The 26327-nt window shown below is 37.7% G+C and overlaps 1 protein-coding gene across 2 annotated transcripts in view; it reads left to right on the top strand.

Annotated features, from left to right (window-relative positions):
* Positions 1-26327, top strand: part of CCDC148 (coiled-coil domain containing 148) — a 303811-nt gene that overhangs the window by 71454 nt on the left and 206030 nt on the right. Inside the window, exons 2-6 of one of the 2 annotated variants that reach the window (XM_066345458.1) lie at positions 7885-7947; positions 9345-9466; positions 17804-17907; positions 25585-25667; positions 25863-26014. In XM_066345458.1, the coding sequence (XP_066201555.1) occupies positions 7887-7947; positions 9345-9466; positions 17804-17907; positions 25585-25667; positions 25863-26014 (522 nt within the window). In that variant the 5' untranslated portion in view covers positions 7885-7886. The remainder of the gene's footprint in view (positions 1-7884; positions 7948-9344; positions 9467-17803; positions 17908-25584; positions 25668-25862; positions 26015-26327) is intronic. The other variant, XM_066345457.1, reaches the window with a different exon arrangement.

The following is a 26327-nucleotide window of genomic DNA, read 5'->3' as shown; positions in this document are numbered from 1 at the left end:
CTAAAAAAAGAGAGAAAGGAAAATAATTGTTGTATAAAAGTGAATGTACACATATATTTGTATGTGCATTGAAAATCTTTGAAAGAATATAAAAACACATTAAAAATTACTACCAGGGTTAAATACTGTTACCAGACTAAAGGGGTCAGTTTTTCAGTGCATATCAAAATCCAATCAAATGTAGACAGGAGCCTGACTGGGCGGTGGTGCAGTGGATAGAGTGTCGGACTGGGATGCGGAAGACCCAGGTTCGAGACCCCGAGGTCGCCAGCTTGAGCGAGGGCTCATCTGGTTTGAGCAAAAACTCACCAGCTTGAGCCCAAGGTCGCTGGCTCGAGCAAGGGGTTACTGGGTCTGCTGAAGGCCCTTGGTCAAGGCACGTATGAGAAGGCAATCAATGAACAATTAAGGTGTTGCAATGCACAACGAAAAACTAATGATTGATGCTTCTCATCTCTCCGTTCCTGTCTGTCTGTCCCTGTCTATCCCTCTCTCTGACTCTCTCTCTCTGTCTCTGTAGTAAAAAAAAAAATAAATAAATAAATTTAAAAAAAAAAATGTAGACAGGAGTCTATAGTCAAGAAAGTAGGAGTTTATACGTTGAGGAAAGCTCAAGACCAGACTCCAGGATGGCAACCAGGGGATGAGATATATAGGGAAAAATCATTAATCATGGTGGCTAAAAGAGTTGGGAGTGTGGCTCTACTGATTGGTTGGGGCCAGGGTAGGGAGTAGTTGATCATTTTATCAGGTCCTGATGTCAGGCCTGGCATTGTTCTGTCTGGTTTTATGAGGGCGTGTTTGGTAGGTTCTTATAGTTTTATGGTCCTGGGACTGAAATACAACTGAAGTCAAGATGTTATCTTTAGCTTGAAGAAATTGTTTCTGTGGTCAGTAGACCTGAGGCTTTGTTCTTCAGACAGTTTCATGCTAACTAGAATTGATGTCCTAAGGGTGTAATGATTAAGGAAGGAAGTAGACAAACAGAAAGAGAAAGGCTCATGTTTCTGCACAGTTACAATACAACTAGGGTATGAGGACTAAATAGGGCTGGAAATGTTCATTTTTACCTTACAGTTTTCTATACAGTTTAGTTTCATTAATTTTTTCAGAACAATCATTTTACCTTGTTCTAACTGTAATGCATAATGTCTCATACTAGAAATAATGTGTGCCATTCTGCTTTAAAATCTAGAAGAAAATTCTATATGTTGGAAAAGTACTGCTTAAGTTAGACTTTGGCTATAATATTAAACTAACACTTAAAATGTCTTGAGCCTGACCTGTGTTGGTGCAGTGGATAAAGTGTCGACCAAAAATGCTGAGGTTGCCTGTTTGAAACTCTGGGCTTGCCTGGTCAAGACACATATGAGTGATAGATACTGAATTCCAAACTGTCCTTTTGCTGTTCTGCTTGGCTGCCTGACCCCACCCTTAATTACCAGACAATCGCCCATGGGACAAAGGAATTCCAGGAAGTTGGTCAATCACCCCAATGAAGAGTATTCCAGAAAGCGGAACATACCAGCACACCCTTGCTTGAGGCTATCCCTAACCTTATAAAGTTTTGTTTTGTTTTTTTCTGAAGTTGGAAACGGGGAGGCAGTCAGACAGACTTCCGCATGCGCCTGACTGGGATCCACCTGGCATGCCCACCAGGGGGCGATGCTCTGCCCATCCGGGGCGTTGCTCTGTCATGACCAGAGCCACTCTAGCGCCTGGGGCAGAGGCCACAGAGCCATCCTCAGCGCCCGGGCCAACTTTGCTCCAATGGAGCCTTGGCAATGGGAGGGGAAGAGAGAGACAGAGAGGAAGGAGAGGGGGAGGGGTGGAGAAGCAGATGGGTGCTTCTCCTGTGTGCCCTGGCAGGGAATCGAACCCGGGACTCCCGCACGCCAGGCCGACACTCTACCACTGAGCCAACCAGCCAGGGCCCAACCCTATAAAGTTTTACCTCTGTTTTCGGAGCTCTTCTCCCCTGAGAAGTGCCCGGCAGGGTTCCTTTCTTCCATTCAATAAAGCCTGTTACTCTGGTCTTTCAGAATCCCATGGATTCCAACAATGAGAAGCAACTACAAGTTGATGCTTCCCACTCCTACCCTGCTGCCTTTCTCTCTCCTTCTCTCCTCTCTCTAAAAGCAATAAATAAAATCTTTTTAAAAAAATGTCTTGAGATCTTTCATATGAAAAAAGTTATAATTTGATGCTACATCCAAACTATTTCTTCAGACTATATTGTTCTTACAGTGTTTGGCCTGGCAGAATCCTCATCAGCTTTGAAAACATCCTCAGAGGCTGACTGGCTAATCTATATATATATGTATATATAGTTAAGCAGTTTAGAGGCAACAATCTATCCACATGTTATACAATTTTAAGTCTAAATACAACTGACATTTTCTTCCTCAGTGTATTAAAAGAAATTTTCTTAGGAAAAGAGAAGAATATAGATTTTAATACTATAAAAAGATTACCTCATTATATAAATGATCTCTTTGCCATTTTTTTTCTCATCTCTAATGAAGTCCTGATTGTAACCCCAAAGAGACTAGTTGAGTTCATGCATTTTTTTAAAGTTTAGATTCTCTAGTAAATTTATAAAAATTAACTTTATATGAAAATGCTTGTTTTCAACCCTCTAGCTACTGCAAAGCTATCAATAAATGTAAAATGTTCTTCCTATATTATAAGACATTTCCTCATAGAAATATATTATTTTAAACATTTTCAGTAATTAAATAGATATAAAAACTTAACATTTTGATAACCCTCATAAGCATTTCTAAAATGTCACAAAACGTGAACATGAAATAATTTCTGAAACTAAGTGCTCTCAAATTACTTGACATGAAAAATTCTGTTCAAGTAGCCATTACTCAGCCAAAAGCATTTTAACTACAGTCTGAAGTTGCCACTTTGAATTTCTCACTAGTAAGCATAAAGCTGAATGGCCTAGGTAACATATACTTGTTAGGAATCAGGGAATCTCTTAATATAGTTTCAAATTCCTTATCTATATAGCCTGTGGGCTAGATGTATTTTGAATGTTTCAAATGTTAGAAATGTGATGTAGAGCTTATTACATAAATATCTGTCTCTGTGCCTTGTCAGCACCCCATAACTAAACACATTAACGCTTTTACACAAATGTATGATGTGTCTATAAATATGAGATATTGGGCTTGAAGTTCTCTGTGATCTTGGTCATTTTTCTTGGCAATTATCTTAAATGCTAAAATGAGAAAGACTAGATAAATTATTTCATTTTTTTTGTGGTGAGAACATTTTTAAATTATTTTCAATTACAGTTGACACACAATTTTACATTCGTTTTAGGTGATTAGCTATTAAATACCTTACAAAGTGGTTACCTGGATAAATCTAGTACTCATCTGGCACCATATATAATTACTGCAATATTTTGTTACTATATTCCCTATACTACACTTTACACCTGTGAATATTTTTTAACTGGCCATTTGTTAAACTAAGTAGATGGTATATAAACTTTTCAGATTCTAAATCTGAATGTTTATTTAGTTCTCTGATAAAGAAACTCTACAATTGAATCAGTTATATCTCTTTTAATAATTAGGCCTGACCAGGCGGTGGCGCAGTGGATAGAATGTCGGACTGGGATGTAGAGGACCCAGGTTCGAGACCCCGAGGTCGCCAGCTTGAGCACGAGCTCATCTGGTTTGAACAAAAGCCCACCAGCTTGAACCCAAGGTCGCTGGCTCCAGCAAGGGGTTACTGGGTCTGCTGAAGGCCCATGGTCAAGGCACATATTACAAAGCAATCAATGAACAACTAAGGTGTTGCAACGCGCAATGAAAAACTAATGATTGATGCTTTTCATCTCTCTCCGTTCCTGTCTGTCCCTGTCTATCTCTCTCTCTGACTCACTCTCTGTGTCTGTAAAAAATAAATTAAAAAGAAAATAATTAGTTCAGTGACTCTCGACATTCTTGAAAGGTGAGTAGTTATTTATGATTTATATATACATAAATATCAAGAAATGCAGGTCAAGAAATATTCCCACTTGGTCTTTTAAATAGTTGAAAACAAACTAGTTTTCAAGTTCATGAAGACAGATTAGTTTTTATTTGCAATTTTGATTTCCAGAATGTGTTCCAGTAAAAGTGGCGAGGCTTTCTGGGGGTCTGAGGACCCCAAGGGTCCACGACTCACTGTAGGTCTTGGCTTCACACAGAGAAGAATCCAAATTCAGACCAGCAGAGTTTAAAGTGAAAATGAGTTCATTAGTGAAGCAGTGAGGTGGAGAATGGGCTACTCCACAGACAGAGCAGCCCCTCTTGAGCAGAAGTTGCTTCCTTTCCTGAATTTCATTTAATGGGGTGGGGGTGGTGTCAGGTATTCTCAGGGGTAGTCAACCTTTTTCTACCTACCGCCCACTTTTGTATCTGTTAGTAGTAAAATTTTCTAACCACCCACCGGTTCCACAGTAATGGTGATTTAGAAAGTAGGGAAGTAACTTTACTTTATAAAATTTATAAAGCAGAGTTACAGCAAGTTAAAAGCATATAATAATAATTACTTACCAAGTACTTTATGTCAGATTCTTGCTAAGTTTGGCAGAATAAATCTTTATAAAACAACTTACTATAGTTAAATCTATCTTTTTATTTATACTTTGGTTGCTCTGCTACTGCCCACCATGAAAGCTGGAACGCCCACTAGTGGGCGGTAGGGACCAGGTTGACTACCACTGCAATAGAGGGAGGAACATTCAGGATCTTCCTGGGTTGAAAAGGTGGAAATTTCTCAGAGGAACTTGGTCAGCCATGTCATGTACTTACACTGTCTTTTTGTTTCTGGTCATAGTGATACAGGGTGTATCGTTTAGCATGCTAGAGTATTACAACTGTATAATGAACTGGGTTACTGTTAAGTGAAATTAGTTGCCATATTGGATTGAGCTGTCCTCTGTAAATTTTAAGCCATAAATCTGATTGGGGTGGGAGGCAGTCTTAATTCTTGACAGTTCTTGTAGTTTTTACTGATTGCAGGTGTTTTGCTGTATAACCTATCTCATAAGGTTCTATGCTCATAATTAAAATTTGAACTATGTTGAAATGGTGAGAAACATTGTGTGGGCCTCATCATTTTCCTATGAAAACCAGGAGGAAGAAATTGAACGGGGTTAGACCTAGGGTAACCAAAGGGAACCTGCAAAACCCCATTTTGTTTCAGAGCCTCAATCTTGCAATCTGAATCCCAAGAAAAATAAGTCCTAAATCTCAAGGGGTAAGGCTCCCAATTGAGGAAAGACTGAAACTAATGAACTAGACAGCTGGTGATGTCTCTCTTGGGTGGAGGTGATAAACTTGGATAGCTGAGTTATGGGCGGAGGATGAAATGAAAACGAGAGGTGAGATGTAGCAGGCCAGACCACAGAGCCGGCCGCTGAGCATAGCATAAATTTGTTTTAGAAACGCTTCATTTGTCCAGTATCTGTGTTAAAAAATAAGAAGAAGAAAAGAAAAAAATGTATTCGATTACCTTTAGGTATAAGTCCTCTTTCATTTTCTATGTTTTCTGCCACTCCCTGTGGTTATGTGCCTTGTCACTCATGTAACTTACCTGATGGCCCCGAAGGCACTTAAATTTGCTAGTGCTGCCTGTAGGATATGCTATTAAAGCAGATTTTTTAAAATTGAAAGGTTGTTGGTGGTAGAGCGAAGCTAGTGTAAACTTAGGAATTACTATTGCAGTTCTGAGAGACTAGAAGACATTCAGCTACCACCAGATACCTTTTCCTCAAATAATATTTATTGAGCATTTACTATTGTGTGCTAGGCACTGGGGATATAATTGGAAATAAGACAAACATGGGCCTCATGTTTATGGAGGGAGATAGACATCAAATCAGTAAACCTGCAAATTGGAAGACTAATATAAATTATTGTGGAAAGGAAAGAATGAGATGAGAGAGAAATGGGAGTTCTCCCTTATTTAAATGGAGAAGTCTCTTTAGGTCTCTCTGAGGCAATGACATGTTGATCACACTGAAGGCTGAACCAACCAGGAAAAAATAGGAAGAAAATGTCTTTAAAGAGTATATTTGAGAAATAGAGCAATGTGGCTGGAATGTATGAATGAGATAAGAATGGAGAGATGACTAAGGGCAAGGTCATGAAGGGCTTATTGGCCATTTAAAGAAATTTGGATACTATTCTAAAGGGTAATGGGAAACCATTGAAGGAATTCAAGCAAGGCTAGATTAGAATTTTAGGAAGTTACTTGGGCTGTTGTGTGAAGAATGGACTGTAATGTATAAGGAGAAACTGCTGCTATCATCTCAGCTGGAAGTGATGTGGCTTGAGGCTGTGCAGGTGGATAGATTGGATGTGCAACACCTTTCAAAAGAAAACCTCTTAATGGATAGAATGGGGGTGTGAGCAGAAGAAAGACTATAGGGAGAATTGTCAATGTTATTTAAGCTCTGAAAAAAGAATCCCTTGACCAGAGACTATAGAAATGACACACTGGAATTTATCCCTACATTTCTAAAGTTGGTGGGCAATCACCATGATTCTTTGTAATTTGGCAGTTTCCCAAAGTCATGGACTTGTGCTACTTCTCCTTCCATTGAAAAAGATTTAGGTTACTTCAAAGGCCAGTAGACGTGGGTATTTCTACCTAGTGGCTATGGAACAGAAATTTGTGAACAAATGGGTACTGTTACTTAAAGAAGCACTTGACTAGTCTGATGGCCTGGATGGAGGTATTCAGTTCAATTTAGTGAGTTCTCAGGAAGGAGATGCTGAGACAGAATTTGGGATGCTTAATATTTATCCAGGGATCCACACCTATGAAAGGAAGAAGGAGAAAGTGGGATTGAACAGATAAAAATGTCAATTTCAATGTGGGTTTAACAAAGTCCAAGTCGACCCTGCAGGAACTTTGGAACACATATTGCCCATCAGAGCGGCCCGCGTTCGGTCAAACTGCTGGGTCTTTACCTTCCTGCCTTCCTCAGTTGTTAGATGTAGGCTGCCCCAGCGATGGTGTGCTTTTGGACTCTGCAGCCCAGTCAAACCCTGAAGGAGGTGACAACTGGGTGTCAAGTGCTTTCTACAAGTGGATGAAATATCCCCATGTTCACCACAAGTGTAATATTGCTTAACAGAAGTAGTGAGTAATTTGTTTTGTGTGTGTGTGTGTGTGTGTGTGTGTGTGTGTGTGTGTGTGAGAGAGAGAGAGAGAGAGAGAGAGAGAGAGAGAGAGACAGGGACAGACAGACAGGGAGGGAGAGAGATGAGAAACATAATTCTTAGTTGTTCATTGATTGCTTTCTCATATGTGCCTTGACCAGGGGGCTACAGCAGACCAAGTGACCCCTTGCATAAGCCAGTGACCTTGGGCTCAAGCTGGTGAGCCTTGCTCAAACCAGATGAGCTGCACTCAAGCTGGGGAACTCAGGGCCTCGAACCTGGGTCCTCCACATCCCAGTCATATGCTCTATCCACTGCGCTACCACCTGATCAGGCTAGTAGTGAGTAATTTGGCTAGCTGCTTTATTATTTTAATTTATGTAGTTCCTCTCGTCCCAGGAACTCAAAGGAAAATATGCATTTTTTTTAAAATCACAGGATATTTATCAATCATTGGCACAATCCAAGAGAGTGGAATTAAGAGGTTAGAGATTGGAAGGAGAGACCAAAAACAGGAAAGGCACAGAGGGGAAAAAAACTGATAGAGGAAGCTTTTAGGAGCAAGGACAAGCACATTTTAGTAAAATTCAAAGAGTATGGCACCCAGGCCTGGGCCTTATTTTTAAAAGCTCTACAATTAACACATCTTTAAAAATATTTTTAAAATCACATTGTAAAACTTAGCTGTCTCTTGTTTCTTTGGCAGATATGCAAAACATGCATAAAAGAGACCGACTGTTTATGACAATTCAGAAGAATGATAGCTCAGGTATTTCTTTCTACTTCCCAAGTCTGATTTTATTGATTTATGGTAAATTATGCATAATACACAATTGGAATGTTGATTTCAAAATTTTAATCATGGATAGCTCATTTTCTGGGTCACATTGAAGGTTTCTTCAATTCCCTCCCAATGGATGTTTAATCATCTTCAACAGTGCTTGGACAACCACGCTTTCCTTCCCTGTGCTTGTCCTTAGATGGTTAGAGCCTTATAGCCATATGATCCATGATATACTTAATAAATGTTAATTACTTTACATGGCACATTATTTATATAATTGAGGCAAAGGTACAGTTATTTTGCTTGAATGAATCAGGCCATTATTCATGCTGGTTGGCCTTAAAGCACCTTCTACTTACCTTTCACTTGATCAAAATAGTCAATATGCAAAACTAAGGATATTATGGAGAACGCTTGACCAAACATTTTATATTATTTTAATCTTATTTGGCTTATTAAATTTATTAGTTTTCAATTTCAACCTTTTTCATATTTCATTGAAATTTTTATTTTTTCTAAGAAATACAGCTATGACTTAAAATAACTATATACTTAATTTGATTCAAAATAATGTGATAGATAAATGCTTATAGTTGCTGCCTAATATTTTTTGTTGCGACACCTTAGTTGTTCATTGACTGCTTTCTCATATGTGCCTTGACCGTGGGGCAATAGCAGACCGAATAACCCCTTGCTCAAGCCAGTGACCTTGGGTCCAAGCTGGTGAGCTTTGCTCAAACCAGATGAGCCCACGCTCAAGCTGGCGACCTTGGGGTCTCGAACCTGGGTCCTCTGCATCCCAGTCTGACACTATCCACTGCGCCACCTCCTGGTCAGGCATCTGCCTAATATTTTTTAAATTAAAAAAAGTCACATTTTGTATTTTGGCATTATACTTTTAAAATATTCTCAACATACTAACTTAAATGGAAGTATTTCTTTTATGCAAGAATACAGTGGTGATATTTTTAAAGTTTCTATAGATATACTATGAATGTTGTAATATATTATTTCTTATATTTACACAAAATTGAGACTCATGGACTCAGATAAAGACTGCAGTGGTTACCAGGGGGAGGGGAAGAGAAAAGAGGAGGGAAATAAGGAGGGGGAGGGGCATAAAGAGAAACAAATATAAGGTGACAGAGGATGATTTGACTTTGGGTGATGGGTATACAACATAATCGACTGTCCAAATGATGTGGAGATATTTTCTCTAAATATATGTACTCTGGTTGACAAATGTCACCATGCTAAATTTAATTGAATAAAAATTAAAAAAAAAAAAAAGACCTGTAGTCAGCAGGTTGCTATAATTGTATTTAGACTTCCAATAACATGATATTATTTCTTTATCATTTTCTGTTTTTGATGAAAAACAGATAATGTGGTACTCCCTATGCCAAATGGAATGAGAAACATTAAGTATAAACCAGTAGACTATCAACAATTACACGCGTTAACTGAAGCAAAAAAATTAGCTGCTGCCTCGACAGAGCTAAAGGTTAGTAGCTGTGTATGTGTGTGTGTTGTAGTTTTATAAAATTAAATTGTTAGGAAGTAAAATATTTAAATGTAAATATGAAAATAAATAACATTTTAAATAGAATCTTCTAACTTAATAATAGTGAATCGCAGCTAACATTTATTAAATGCTTTCAGACATGGTGCTATCTATGTAGTTTACATCCATTACTCATTAATGTTCATAACAACCCATGAGGTCTGAATTCAAGTTAATTTTAGAAAGATTGGTATTTCATTAGCTTTCAACAATTTCTAACTTAATTTGAAAAATAAAATCTCAAGTAAATGCCAGCCATAGATTATCATCTGATTTAAGACTTATTCTGAAATACCATTCAAATATGCCCTCAGGGGCCTCTGTTCCAGAATTCCCTTTTTTTTTTTTTTTTTTTTTTTGCCTTCACCTAAGGAAAGGTCGATCTGGACCAGATTCGAAAGGATTTTATATGAAAGTGATTGTGCACAGTATTTTAGGGCTGTGTATGGTTTAGGATTACAATGCAATGTTTCCGTCTTATATGAACTAGTAGAGTACATTATAAATAGCATCACATTATAAAAGCTTGGATGCATTAAAAATCTGGTTTGACAAAGCAACATATTAAGTAATTTATAAGTTTTAATATATAGATAATATTTTTGTTTTACATTTGTTTTTATTTTTAAGATCTTATTTATTTATTTTTATATTTTTAGCAAGAGAGAGAGATAGACAAGGACAAACAGACAGGAAGAGAGGTGAGAAGCATCACCTCATGGTTGTGGCACCTTAGTTGTTCATTGATTGCTTTCTCAAATGTGCCTTGATCCAGGGGTTCCAGCCAAGCTAGTGATCCCTTGCTCAAGCCAGCGACCTTGGGCTCAAGCCAGTGACCTTAGGCTTTAAGCCAGCAACCTTGGGCTTCAAGCCAGTGACCTTAGGGCCCAAGCCAGCGACCATGGGGTAATATCTATGATTCGATGCTCAAGCTGGTAACCCCGTGCTTAGGATGATAAACCTGTACTCAAGTCAGTGACCTCAGGCTTTCAAACCTGGGTCCTCCACATCCCAGGCCGATGCTCTATCACTGTGCCACTGCCTGGTCAGGATTAAGGTCTTTTTTTTTTAAGGCAACTGTTAGGAATCCAAAGCACAGTTGATGCCCTTTTCTAGAGAAATTACATTATCCATAAATTATATCTCCTTTAACTAAGAAGACCACTTATAAAAGTATGACATTAGTTGTTTGGTTCAGATATAACTTTAAGATAATTTAATGTTACCAGGACATTCAAAGAAATTTTATAGGAAAATCATTTATTTAACTATCATCCTAATAAAACTATTTTATATTTCTGATTTCTTTCCTGACTGCTCACAAAAATTAGGGAATATTTCAAAATAAATATGAAGCGATAAAATATCCCCTAAATTTTGTGAACAGTGTACATATATACGTATTTAAACATACACACATATATTTGATTTTTTCCATTATAAACATAGACATGAAATTATGTATAGGTTTTCTCCTAACATTTTGCCACATAATTTTTTTTTATATGACAGAGACAGAGAGAGAGTCAGAGGGAGGGACAGATAGGGACAGACAGGAAGGCAGAAAGATGAAAAGCATAAATTCTTTGTTGCAGCACCTTAGTTGTTCATTGATTGCTTTCTCATCTGTGCCTCGACTGGGGGACTACAGCAGAAAGAGTGACCCCTTGCTCAAGCCAGTGACCTTGTGGTCATGTCTATGATCCCATGCTCAAACCAGAGACCCCGCACTCAAGCTAATGAGCCTGCTCTCAAGATGGATGAGCCAGTGCTCAAGCCGGTGACCTGAGGATTTCAAACCTGGGTCCTCTGCATCCCAGTCCAAAGCTCTATTCACTGTGCCACCACTTGGTCAGGCTCAATATATTTATTATGTCCATCTTTTATTCCATCCATCCATGCATCCATCCATGCATCCATGCATCCATGCATCCATCCATCCATCCATCCATCCTGCACCAAAAAATACCATTTTGGTTGAATGTGGAATAGTTGAATGTTAACATCAGTATTTGAAAAAGTGAATTTCCCTAATAATTGGATTACAATCAAAGAATAAAAATATTTAATATTTTTAATAGTTAATGAGGTTTTTAAAGTTTGACATTAAGTGCAGGGACAGCCTGAACAGGCAGTGGTACAGTGGATAGAGTGTTGGACTGGGACGTGGAGGACCCAGGTTTGAAACCTGAGGTCACCAGCTTGAGTGCAGGCTCATCTGGTTTGATCAAGGTCAACTTGAGCCCAAGGTTGCTGGCTTGAGCAAGGGGTCACTCGGTCTGCCGGAACTTCCCAGTCAAGGCACATATGAGAAAGCAATCAATGAACAACCAAGGTGCCGCAATAAAGAATTGATGCTTCTCATCTCTCTCCCTTCCTGTCTGTCTGTCCCTATCTGTCCCTCTCTCTGTCTCTCTATGTCTCTTTCACACACACACACAAGTTCAGGGACAATCATTTCTCAGCATTGCCAGCTGGTAGATTACTTCTCTTATCATTTTCGAACACTTTCTTCTTTTCTTTTTACAGTTTTATTTTATATTATATCTAGATTAAGGAAGGTATATTGGGAATGTTCTATATGCTTTGTGGAGTCTTCCCTTTTCACTTAATTTAGAGATAGCAAGTTCACATTTTGCTTCTAATTTACTCTTGTAAGATGTGAACAATTCCCAACCATGCTTTATTCTTAAAAGACTCAGGGTTTAAATGAAACTAGAGAACTGGAAATTAAATATAACTCTTAAAATTTATTTTGTTTAATTTTATAAATGTTAATATACTAGTCTACAACAACTAGAATTATGAATATAATATCTGTTACTCTTTCTTATAGTATTAATTGAATTTTTATAAAATTTATGGGCTTAAGAAGAATATTTTATTCTTCCAAAAGTTAACATTCTCCTTTAATATTTGCATTAACTATCAGTTTATTTGCCTGTTTTACTAATTACATATGCTCATTTATCTGCACAGATTATGAACAGATTTAATGAACAGATTTAACATTGATAATTATTATAACACTTTAGTATGTCAATATTAAATGTAAATATACTTAAAACTGAATGATAAAATGTTAATAATAAAGCACCTAAATAGATTTTTGCTACAAATTACATCTAGAATACTTAACTACATTTAAAAAAAAATTTTTTTTTTTTCTGAAATGAGAAGCAGGGAGGCAGAGACAGACTCCCACACGCACCTGACTGAGTTCCATCCGGCATGCCCACTAGGAGGCCATGCTCTGCCCATCTGGAGTGTTGCTCAGTGCCTGGGCCAACTTTGCTCCAGTGGAGCCTTGGCTGTGGAAAGGGAAGAAAGAGATAGAGAGAAAGGAGAGAGGGAAGGGTAGAGAAGCAGATGGGCTCTTCTTCTGTGTGCCCTGTCCAGGAATCGAACTCAGGATTTCCACACGCCGGGTTGATGCTCTACTGCTGAGCCAACCAGCCAGGGCCCTTAAACTACATTTTTTCAAAATTAGTAAGAATTATTGTTAATTAACAAATTCAGAAGACTTGCCTAATTTTATTACTGGTGTTGTTATGCTGATTAAATGTGATGGTCAGTGATTATGCACAAATAATAGGATTCCTTATAAGACACTGATGTGGACATTGAGTGAGCTAAATCTTTCAAAAGCTAAGATTGAACCTGAAGCCAAATAGTAGATTCAGGCTGAAAATCAAGACCAATTTTTGATAGTTTATATGTTAAATGTTCATTTCCATTTTAAGCATAAAAGAGATCTTTATGATTATTTTAATTTTATTTTTGTCTAACGAGAATGAATATTTATTTATTCTTGTCCAATTCAAGTATCCATCTATTATTTCTTTTTAAACGTTATATTATAGAAAATTGTAAACATATGTAAAATTCGAGTAAATGGTATCATTAATCTCCATGTAACATTATCCAGCTTGAAATATGACCAACTCTTGGCCATTGTTTCTTCTATACTCCAACCCACAATTTCCCCTTGTGACAGATTATTTTGAGGCAAATTTCAGATATCACAATATTTAACCATAAATCTTTTAGCATGTATTTCTAAAAATTTAAGGAAAAAATTCTAAACCCTAAAATAGCATTATCATTAAAAATGTTAAAAAGTTTTATTAATAATTTCAAATATCCAGTCAATGTTAAATTTCCTTGACTTTCTTCAATTTTTTCTTAAAGTTTATTTAAATCACTATCTAAATAAGATCCATATAGCCATGGACAGATAGCTCAGTTGGTAAGAGCATCAGCCGGAAACACAGAGGTTGCTGATTCAATACCTGGTCTGGGCACATACAGGAATAATAATAGATCAATGTTCCTGTCTCTCTCTCTCTCTCTCTCTTCCTCTCTGGATAAAATTTAAAATTTTTTTAAATAAGATCCATATATTGCAATTCATTTTTACTTTTTCTCCTCTCTCTTCTTATGTTTTTAGAATTTATTACTTGAAGAAATTTTATTGTTTGTCTTTTATAGTTTCTTACAGTTGGGATTTTGCTGATTACATCCTGGTGGTGTCATTTAACATGTTTTTCTGTCTCTTGTATTTCCAGTAAATTGATAGTTATATCAACAGACTTGATAGGATTCAGGTTCAGTTTCTTTTGGCAAGAATACTTATTGGAGGAATTTTTGTGTTCCAGTGTTTTTCTATTACAAATAGTACTGCAGTGAACAGCTTAGTTCATTTATCTTTTATGCTTTTGCTAATGTAGTTTTCAGATAGATTTCTCTAAATAAAGGTAAACCCATACAAAATGTTGATATACATCTCCAAATTCCCTTCTGGGATGGGGGTGGAGGGTTGCATCACTTCGTATTTCCATTAGCAGCTTGAGAGAGAGTGTGTTTTCCCATAGCCTCAGAGAGTGTTTGCTTAAACATTGGCATTTTTGCCAACATGATAGATGAGAAATTGCAACTTAGTATATAGTGTTGAATTTTTCTTGAGGCATAACTCGTATAAAGTATACAAATTTTAAATATACATCTAAATGAATTTTGACAAATATGTACACACATGTAAGTAACACTTAAATAGTCCACTAGCTATTTTTGTTTATATCTAAAGATGGAACATCTGGCCTGAAGCACTTTTATGCCATTTCAATGTGCCTCTTTAAGTTTTATTATCTTGGATCATCATAGTAAAGCACATAAAACCCCTAGTTTCTGATTCTTTTATAAATTTATTACTTTTGTTGTTTTAAATTTATTGGCATTCTGCATAAATCATCATTCACCTTAAGTGTTGATTTCATATGGTTCATTACCCAGTAAAATGAATTGGAATCACCTAGAAATCTCTATATTGATAAAAATACAACTTTGAAACTTTTTGGTTTTTTAAGACTTTATTTTTCTTCATTTTTGGCCTGAGGATAGAATTGAAGTCAATGAGTGAATTTATAAAAAAATTAGGATGTTTTACAAAATATTGAAAAGGTCTAGTAAAAAATAGTAACTTTACTCTGACTTTTATAGTCTACTTAATTGGTCTTTCCTTAGGCCCAAAGGCAGCAGCATTGACTTTTATTAAGCTATAAAAATGTGTCTACATCTTTCACCAATGTGTTTTAATTTTTTTGTTACAACATGGACCAAATATGTCAAAGAAATCTAATTCTCAAAGTTGTGTCTGCTGCAACAAATTTTAGAAACTACAGATGATAAATAGTTGAAATGAGTTTTAGGTGTTCTTAAAGCAAGCAGTAGCATGTCAGTTTTTAGAAACACTATGTATTTTTATTTTTTAGACAAAATAGAGATCCTGAATATATTCTGGCAGTGTACTGTTTTTATTTGAATGTACTTTTCTTCTAATTTCATAACTGTAGCACTCTTAAGACCTTCTGAAGAAAAGACTTGACTATGACTGTTTTTCTATGGTAATATCTGGGTTATTTTATTTTCTTACAGGCCTAATTTCTTGAATCAGTAAGCAAAATAGCAGAAAGATAAACTCAAGGTTAAATTAATCAGTGAATGACAGCTAGAAATAGCATGCATTATAAAGAGTCTTTTTAGGATTTGTCTTCTAAAGTTTTTATATATATCTTCAGTATTGATCTGTTAAAGCTTTCAGACTAAGCATTCTAGTAGTAGAAAAAATATAAAATGCACATTTCATCAAGTTTTGGATTTGAGTAACACTTTTGTAGATGTTTAAAAGTATTAATATGGAATACATGAGTTCAGCATGCACATGAGTATGTCAGAGTCTAACAAGGGAACGGACACAAGTTGAGGAGGTCTTCAGTGAGTAGAGGGGTCTTTAATTCAGGAAATGGTTACACAGCTGATAGAGCTGCGAGCCCAACAGGACTGAGAAACTCGGTAAGGATGAGCACAGCAGGAAATCGTGCTGTGCCTAAGTCAAAGGGACGTTTAAGAAAAGCCGGCTGTACCACGTCTCACGAGCCAAGGTTACAGACATGGTTGGAGCTGTGGTAGCACTGTCAGGGAAAGCTGGAGCAATGGAGAAGATGCAGGTGCTCCCAGAGGCTTCTCTGAGAGCAGAGACGGCAGGAGGAGTAATCCTTTGGTTTCCCTTTTTTCCTTCCTTTCAATCTTCCACTGCCATTTGCTCCCTTGGCCGTACCCAGCTGGAAGCCAGCTGATAGGAGTGTTTGAGAAACAGGCTGCTTTGTGATACAGAGAAAGTCAGGGAGATGGCCAAGAATGGATCTCGAGGCAGACAATCCCAGGCCTGGCAGAACTTGTCAACAGAGACCCCAACACACTAATAATATGCTGCTTTTTAGGCCTGACCTGTGGTGGCGCAGTGGATAAAGTGTCGACCTGGAATGCTGAGGTCGCGGTTCAAAACCCTGGGCTTGCCTGGTCAAGGCACATATGGGAGTTGATGCTTCCTGCTCCTCCCCCTGTTCTCTTCCTCTCTCCCCTTCTCTCTCTCTCTCCCTTCTCTCTCTAATAAAAATGAATAAATAAAATCTAAAAAAGTAAATAAGTTTTAAAAGTCGTCAAATTTGGAAAAAAATATCAACTTTTAAAAATTTGAGTTTTAATATACATGATTTTTAAATGATTTCTTTAAGTATTTTAAAGTAAATATGTGCCCAAATAAAAAACAAAAAACAAAAACAACCTACAAAGTTATGGAGTTGCAAGATTAAAAGTGCATGTTTAATCTGACCTGTGGTAGCGCAGTGGATTAAAGCATTGACCTGGAATGTTGAAGTCGCTTGTTCAAAACCCTGGACTTGCCCAGTCAAGGCACATATGGGAAGCAACTACTACGAGTTGATGTTTCCTGTTCCTTCCCCACTTTTCTCTATCTATCCTCTTTCTAAAATCAATAAATGGAATCTTAAAAAAAAAAAAAAAAGGTATATGTTAAAGGTCACACCGCCAGGCCTCCTAACAACTTATCCAATAACTTTTTCCATCCTATGCTCAAGGATCAGACAAAAAACCAATTCATACACCAAGATTCTATGTAATTCTGATGTTTATGAGCTTTATGATCTTGACCAAATCTTTTAACTTCTCTAAACATCAGTGTCTTTATCTGTAAAATGGGAATAATTATGCTCATGATCCCTGGCAGGGAAGATATGTCAAAAAGTGAGGAAAGATAAAGTGGTACACACCTCCCAGGTTCGATTCCCGGCCAGGGCACACAGGAGAGGCACCCATCTGCTTCTCCACCCCTCCCCCCTCCTTCTTTTCTGTCTCTCTCTTCCCCTCCTGCAGCCGAGGCTCCATTGGAACAAAGTTGGCCTGGGCGCTGAGGATGGCTCCGTGGCCTCCACTTCAGGCACTAGAATGGCTGGGCAGAGCATTGCCCCCTGGTGGGCATGCTGGGTGGATCCTGGTCGGGTACATGTGGAAGTCTGTCTGACTGCCTCCTGCCTCTAACTTTGGAATAATACCCCCCCCCCCCCCGCAAAAAAAAAAGTGAGGAAAGATATGGAAAAACCTTTTGGGACTGTGTTAATTAAGCTGTAATTTATTGTATGTATGGAAAATAGAATCACTTCACCTTTATTTTCATAAATGCTTTAAAAACAGTTCCTAAATTTGTCAATATTCCAAACCATGTTCTCCTCCATCTCCCTGCTTTTTGTTTAATATAGTGCTTATTTTAAGGTGAATTTTCTGTTAGAAGATGCACTAATAGGATTGAAGAAGAGTAAGTACCAGTATTTAATTTAGAAAATATAGATGAACCGTTTCCATTGTGGAAAACACATTTTAAGAAGCACTGAAATGGCTCATCTTTTGTTCCTCTAAGTCTAGATCAGAAAAGCAGTGCAGACTTCAAAGCTATCTAAGGAGCAAACACTGCTTAATCAGCACAGGCAAGTGTGGTGGCAGGAGCACCGACGGCTAGCTGCAGTCAGGTAAGGGCGGAGGCAAGTCTCAGTCACCCACAGAGGAATGGCTAAGACTTGCACTTACTCAGTCAGATGTTCTATAAAGTTTCATGTTAATTAAACTATTCTAATCAAAATTGAAAGTTGAGGTTTAAATATGAGTCAAATTAAAATCATTTCATTTCCTTAGTTTAATTTGGAATTCAGTGAATATAGTAATGATGCCTTTTGCTTTCCTAAGGGGGGGAAAGTTTTCTTCTTTATCTGCTACTCGATTACCTTTTTACATCCCCACTCATTCTTATACTTACTTCCATCATACTTGGCACATTGGAGAATAATATTTTGTTTACCTATTTGTCTCCCCTATAAAATGGTAAACAGGACAAGCATCCTATCATACTTACTTTTTTTGTTGTAGGACATGTAGCAGGAGATATAGAAATACTTTCAATAAATAAATGAACAAGTGAACAAGGGGGCTCGAGTTGCTCAGTGATTTTTGGATATAGCTGAATCATGACTGACTTACTCAATTTGGATTTTTGACTTCTGTTATTATTTCTAGCATTCACTTCAAGATGAATTAAAACAAAATAATGATTCTATACTTGATCTTAACTATAATCTTTGAAAAATAAATTTCTTCTCAAAGGTTAAGGCACAAAGAGAAAGCAGATGTGTTGTCCCTTCACTGGAAGCATATATACTAGTTTTAATGGGTGGTATTTGTAAATTGTGCTTTTTAAAATGTACATTTTGAAGTATATATTTTATATCAAAATAGATACATTTTGTGGTTTTATTCTAAGTCATATTTTCAAATACCATTCAATTTACTTTTGATACTTTGCATAGTAATAGGAGTTTCTTATTTTGGCAAGAGATTCTTACATGTGAAGTAAATGATATGATTAAAAGTGGTTTTACATCTTTGTATAATTTAAAACACAGAAAAATAAAATTATAGAGACTTTGTCACAATATGGCTACTATATTATAATACTTATCCCTCAAAAAGTCACCCGTTGTGGAGAGAATGTTTGGCTTATTAAACGTTTTTTTTTTTTTGAAAATTTTCATAGCTTGAAATATAAAAAGGAAAGCCATTAGAAGGCTTTAATTATAGTGCTCACTGATGCATGCTCAAATGTGAAGGAAGACTCTGGTGGAAGTGTTTTTATCTCGGCTGTTTCATAGTCTTCGTAAAGTGTTGTTCTTGAGCTGAATATAGACTTGTAGAATAAACATGCAGAATAGGCATATACAGATCATTGTGGAAAATAAGGCTTCTTGTTGACCTGGAATAGCACAAAGGTGATAAAAGTGAGGAACGTTCAAGTCATATAATAATAACCCTAATGTCTTGAAACTCTTAAGTGTTGAAAATTGGAAAAAAAGAATTCTAAGAAAAATGTCTGTACTATTTTAAAATGTAGGCTAATTTCAATATGTGTTCAGTAAAGTTAAAAAATAATAATGGAAGGAGGTCAGTTAGAGTGTGATTAGACTTGTGGGGAATTTAGGGACAACAGAAAAGCAGGAGTTTAAGTTTTATCAGTGTTTCTCAATTTTTTAAATCTATGTTTCCTTTTAATAAAAAAAAAATGATAGAGATTTGTCAAATATCAGGAGAAATAATGCCAGATTAGGTTTACCTTTGTCACTGAATATTTTTAAACTTGGGATCTTGTCAGTGCTTATATTACGAATAAATATTGTCATTTGAAACATTGCAACCAAAAAGGAAAATGATGTGGAATAAATAATGTAAAAAGGCATATTCAGCCAACTGTTTTATGACATTAGTTCATTTTTAGTTCGTGTGTCTAGTATTAAGCAACAGTAGATATGAGAAAATTAAGGAAAAGGTAGATAGTATCTCATTTGTTAGGTTTTGTTGGTAAATAATGGAAGGATACTTGTTAATAAGAAACAAATAAATAGAATAATTAATTCTCAATTTTTAATAAATGTATTTATTTCTTAGGGTGGAGAGAAGGGGAGAGAGAAAGAGAAAGAGGGGGGGAGAGAGAGAGAGAGAGAGAGAGAGAGAAGGGGGTAGGAAAGGAAGCACCAACTCCCATATGTGCCTTAACCAGGCAAGCCCAGGTTTTCGAACCAGTGATCTCAGCGTTCCAGGTTGACACTTTATCCACTGCACCATCACAGGTCAGGCTCTCAATTTAATTCATGGGTAATCAGGGCCAAGTTTAGGCTATATATCATTGGCTGGTGAAGTTGAAGACACTGTCTGAATTGGTATGGTTCACAAGGCCATCCAATTCTTTTTTTTTTTTTTTTTTGCATTTTTCTGAAGCTGGAAACGGGGAGAGACAGTCAGACAGACTCCTGCATGCGCCCGACCGGGATGCACCCAGCACGCCCACCAGGGGCAACGCTCTGCCTACCAGGGGGCGACGCTCTGCCCCTCTGGGGCGTCGCTCTGCCGTGACCAGAGCCACTCCAGCGCCTGGGGCAGAGGCCAAGGAGCCATCCCCAGTGCCCGGCCATGCGGGAAGGGAAGAGAGAGACAGAGAGGAAGGAGGGGAGGGGGTGGAGAAGCAAATGGGCGCTTCTCCTATGTGCCCTGGCTGGGAATCGAACCCGGGTCCCCCACACGCCAGGCCAACGCTCTACCACTGAGCCAACCGGCCAGGGCCAAGGTCATCCAATTCTTAACTCTTTAGAAACCAGAATGTTATTTTCAGAATGGCTTCCTCATAAAAGGAGTTAAAAGCTTTCCTTTTAATTATCAGGAAAATATATGGCAAATCTTTTATTTTCTTCTTAAATTTTTGAAGAATTTATCACTGAGACACCTGATACAGGGTTTTATTTGGCAAAAATTTTAATACTCAGTTTTTCAAATTAAAGATTTTAATATTTCAATTTCTTCAGGAGATATTGGACTAGACAGATTTTCTATTTCTTCTAGTTAGCTCTACTAAGGTGTAGATTGTCATCCACATGTTTAAATTTACAAATTAAAAATTTGCCAGCATTTTCTAGTATCTTCTGCCATTGTGCTGGCAGGTCACCCTTCTGTCTAATCACATTATCTCCACATGGCTTTCTGAAGTGTTTCACTTTGAGTCATCTCTGTACTAATATTAGCTGCTTTGGGAAACTTTTTTATTTTGCCAGTTGTTTGTCATTTTACTTTTGAACATTATGCAAAATAGGACATTTCTGCCTTCTACTATTCTGTTCATAATAGAAGTCTTCCCTGTCTATTTTGAGAATAAAATCAGAAAAAAAAAATTAAAAGTAAAATATTCTTATGCATCATCATGAGACACTTTATTTGAGCATTTTAGACCTTCAGACTTACCTCTGGGCCTACAATGACATCTAACTTTTGGGGGGTAATGTAGAATGTGCTGGGTAATATGTTAAGTACTTTACATGCTTTATTACTCATTACAGTGACCCTACAGAGTACAGAGTAGTTCTCAATGCCACCCTCATTCTACAGATGAGAATCTTGAGGTTCAGAGGACTAAAGTTATATGCAGAAGGGAAATCAGCTTATTTATTTGAAGGTGATGTTGGAGCATTTGCCTTTAGCTCCTGTGCTTCACGTACTGAAAATTGAGCAGCTTTTTCTTTTTCCAGAGCCTTCCACTTGCACTGTATCTAATTGGTCTAGCCTTGCTGGGGGGGAAAAAAAAAGATTTTTCCAACTTTATTCTTTGAAATCTGTACCAAAGAAACTAGACACATAAAATTTCTAAATGTAAAATTGTATTTACATTTTTAAAATTACACTTAATAATTAATGTTTTTTCAAACTATACCTCTGGAAGACCTTGATTAACTTTCCTAGAATTCCTTCTTTCAGAATGACTGGGTTAGGGGTTTAGGAGGAAGTTATTTAAATTGGCCCTGTGAAAAAGAATTATGATTTTTATTTTAATAAATATTTTTGAATAGTAAAGTGGTTTATTTGTTCACTTTACTACTTTTACTATCATTCCTACAAGAGGTGTTTTTATAACCAAATATCTGTTAGAAATATATGTTGTCTCTCGGTCACAGTTTTAAAGCATTATTTTAAAAGTATCACCTTTATACAGAGGATATCATGTGGTTTTACCAAGTAAATGCTGTCTGGAAATGCATCTTTAAAGATGACACTGAGACCAATCTCTGTTCGTACTGTGTGACTCAGGGCACCAGAGAGCTCTCTCTGAGCCCAGTTCCCGAGCTCGTTCCTCAGTCAACAGTTGTAAGACTTCCTTGTGTGGCCACTGTGCACGCTCACTTGGGACACTTTCAAGAGTGACAAGCGGATCAGGTAGCTGAGTCTGAGGTACCAGGCTGTCTGCACTGCTGAGCTCCTTCCTTGTTGCAGGACCAAAGCTTTGGCCTGCAGCCTGCACTGCTGCCCTCATTTTCTGCAGACCTCCAGGCTGTTCGTTTCATATCTGGAACATTCGTGTCCTCTCCGGCTCTGCCTTTCATGACTTGTGGCTCTTTGCTTATTGTTTGCTAAAGTGGCTTCTGACTCTGCCACTCTCTTGCTCCCCAGGTTTCGCTTGCTCTGCCAAAATTGGTAACTAAGTGGTTACCCTAGGAACCTCAGGAAGCTCTAAATAATGTTTGATGTTCTGAGGAGACTAATTCAACACCTAGAGCTCTGGCACACTCTGGAAGGGGGCGGGCCTGTGCTGAGAGTGGGCTCTGAGAGCTCATAGACACTCTTCTCTGGCCGGCTCATCTTGCAGGTGGCGGCATTGCAATGGGCATAGCTAGGAAGTAGATTAATATATCATCTAGGGAAAGGTCACACAGAGACTCCAGAGGTTTTTTGTAGTACAGTCATAGCCAATGTGCCAGAAGAAAGGTCAAATAGCATTAGGAGGCACTTAAATTGGCAGATTTGGACCTGAAAAGCAGCCTAACATTTACTTGTTGCCCCTTCAGATGTGGAGGAGGTTTGCATGTACTGCAGAGCTGCAAGTGGGTGAACTCGGGGCCCAGCCTGGCGCGTCAGTGATGCACTGGGCAAGGGCCTCTTCTTCGGACTCACCATTTTTAGTGTTTTGTGTCCATCACAATTTTTATCTATATTTCCTAGATCATATTCTACAACACAGAAATATTCTTCATGATATTCTGTAATAATGAATTTCATGGTCCTATATATTAGGGAAACATGTTATATTTCATCCCCTTTTTGGAGATGCACTTTAGCACGATCAGATTTCTGGGAAATCCTGCACTATAGAAACTTGTCTGATTTTGTTTAGTTCACAATTTTCCATTACTGTTTTTATAGCCACAATTTGGGAAATGTTAGTCTGAATTTATAACCTAGTACCAGATTCTTGTAGTTCTTGCAGGCATTTAAAAAAATGCTTCTGAGCGTCGGCCCTGCGTGCGGGGGACCCGGGTTCGATTCCCGGCCAGGGCACATAGGAGAAGTGCCCATTTGCTTCTCCACCCCCCCCTTCCTCTCTGTCTCTCTATTCCCCTTCCGCAGCCAGGCTCCTTTGGAGCAAAGAGGGCCCGGGCGCTGGGGATGGCTCCTTGGCCTCTGCCCCAGGCGCTGGAGTGGCTCTCTGGTCGCCGTAGAGCGACGCCCCGGAGGGGCAGAGCATCGCCCCCTGGTGGGCAGAGCGTCGCCCCTGGTGGGCATGCCAGGTGGATCCCGGTCGGGCGAATGCGGGAGTCTGTCTGACTGTCTCTCCCTGTTTCCAGCTTCGGAAAAATACAAAAAAAAAAAAAAATGCTGCTGGCTTTTGTTGGGCATTCAGGACAAGTAGAGATATAGGCTGGTCTTCTCTGAAGGATCAGGGCTATTAATCTATGACACCAGGATGAAGCTTACTAGAATTATACATACAAAATAGCATGTTGATCTCCTATATGAACAAAGCCCCTTCTGTTGATTTGGATGTTCTAACTATAGCTTTCTGGGTGCTGAAAATATAAGGGAACTAAGCTAGATGGTTTATAAGTGCCACATTTTTGTTTAAATAAATCTATTATAGAATAACTTCTGGTTTTACTCCACTATTATGTACCCATTATTCATTTAACAGTTTAAATATAATCTTAAAGATAATTCTGGCAAAAACTACAAGCTGAAAAAATACACAGTGAATTGTTCGCTACTTTAGCACCCTGCTTTTCTTATATACATACCAACAAAACCCCTGTCTGATATAAGTGAATAGGCTGGGACAATGATGGCACATATATAAACTAGAATACTATGCAGCCATTAAAATAAATGAGAACTATGAAAATTGCTTTAAAATGCTTAAAATATTATTCAAAAACCTCAGTATAAGAGTTAATATGCCATTATTACAGCTATTTAATATATGCATGTAGGCCACAGCTAGAAACATATGCAAAAATAAAAGCAATCATTGTATTAAAGTGTTGTAATCATTCCTATTTTTAATTTTATGCCATTTTAATATTGTATTTTTACAATCATAATAAATTAAAACTCTTCTGTGACTTCACTAAATCAGCCATAAACAAGGGATAGACTATAATATTTCTGAATGTCCATTTAGAGCTGGTTATGTGTTTACTCCAAAAATGACAACACCATCAACAGTTCAAATGCTATGGAAATGTTTACCTGAAACCTATGTGCTCTTATTGATCAATGTTACCACATTACATTTGATTCCTAAATTAAAAAATGTCTATATTAAAATAATATAGTAAAAGATCATTAAGATTTATTACTTAAGTTAATATATAAAAACAAAATATACTTTTACTCTCATCTCCCTAGCTCAGGGTCTCTTATCTTAACTTTTGGTCCAAAGATTTACCTGATTCCCTCCTGCTCGTTTTCCATTTTTACCGATCACCCTGCTCCTTCTAGCCTACTCTCCATCTAGCCTGCTCTCCATCTAGCCTGCTCTCCATCTTGCTGCTCTGGGGATCTTTCTGAAACCCAGATCTGCAGAGCAGGTGGAGTCAGCTCAGCCTCCCTCAGGGCTTCCCATTGCCCTGAGCGCTCTCTGTAGAGGCAAAGCTGGGACATGTAGCACGCTTGCCTTTGTTCTAGCTGTTACTACGCCCAATGTTTCGCTTATGCTTCTTTTCCTTGAGGAACATTTGGTCCTGTCAAATAGTATAAATTTTGTTTTTCTTCAAGATTCCAATCTGGAACCATGTACCTAATCCCATTTGCTGTTACCAGGTAGGTAGGCTACCAATGCAAGAAGGTTATTATTGGCAATGTAGCCACAACACAATTATTGGACCAATAAAACATGATAGTACTTTTTAACATATTAATCCTATAATAGAAAAGTGAAAACAAACATTCTGGGTGCTCTGAATCCAGAGACATTTCCTAAGCATGGAAATTTTTGACAGAACCAAGGGCCATTTGGCATGGAGTAAATATACTCATGGGCATTCTGGGCAGGACCAAGTTTCAAGGACTTTTTGCCATGGACCAGATGTCTCCATGGATATTTTGGGCAGGATGACATATCAAGAACCTTTTGGTATGGACCAAATATCTCAGTGGGCATTTTAGACAGGACCAAATATCCACTAATCATGTCTGGCAAGTACCAAATCCATGTTAGAAATTTAGAATATAGTTTGAATAAATAAACTGGTGAATAAAACAACATTAGATTAAATTTCTACTACTAGTTAATTTTTAAGCCTATATATGTTTATGGTGATAAAGGATTGAGATAATGTCTATTTCAGGTATAAACTGGAATCTGAAATAAAATCTTTACTCAATGAAGAGAACATTGGAAATGAATGTCTTTCTGACCTTACGAATTTTGGTGAGATTTTCTAATTGATCCTATATTTAAAGGGGTATTTTAAAGATGAAAGTAGGCCACTCACTTCGTGTTCTCTCAATATAAACTGCTGATTGTTTTTTCCTAAAGGGATTCAAAAATAAATCTGCAGTCTAAGAACTTATTCATGAAAAAAACTTTAATGTGTTACCTTGATTTAATTTTGTTTCATCATAGAACAAGAGTTATCAGAACAATGGTACATGTATCTGAAAAATGTGATAAATCCTATTCAGCAATTGAGAGCATATCTAAAATACAGACAACACCACATTGCACAGCATTCACATTCACATGCTGAACTTGACACCGTGAAAATACCGGCAGAGGTCAGTATAGTACCTTTACTTTTTTGTTGTTGTTGTTGTGACAGAGACAGAAACAGGGAGAGGGACTGATAGGGACAGACAGGCAGGAAGGGAGAAAGATGAGAAGCATCAATTCTTCGTTGCAGCTCCTTATTTGTTCATTGATTGCTTTCTCATATATGCCTTGACCGGGGGGCTGCAGTAGACCCCTTGCTCAAGCCAGCGACCTTGGGCTCAAGCCAGTGACCATGGGGTCACATCTATGATCCCACACTCAAGCCAGCTACCCCTTGCTGCGGGAGGGGAAGAGAGAGAAAGAGAGGAAGGAGAGGGG

Source organism: Saccopteryx leptura, chromosome 7 (genome assembly GCF_036850995.1).
Source record: "Saccopteryx leptura isolate mSacLep1 chromosome 7, mSacLep1_pri_phased_curated, whole genome shotgun sequence".
NCBI lineage: Eukaryota > Metazoa > Chordata > Mammalia > Chiroptera > Emballonuridae > Saccopteryx > Saccopteryx leptura.
This window is presented reverse-complemented; position numbering and strand designations above follow the sequence as displayed.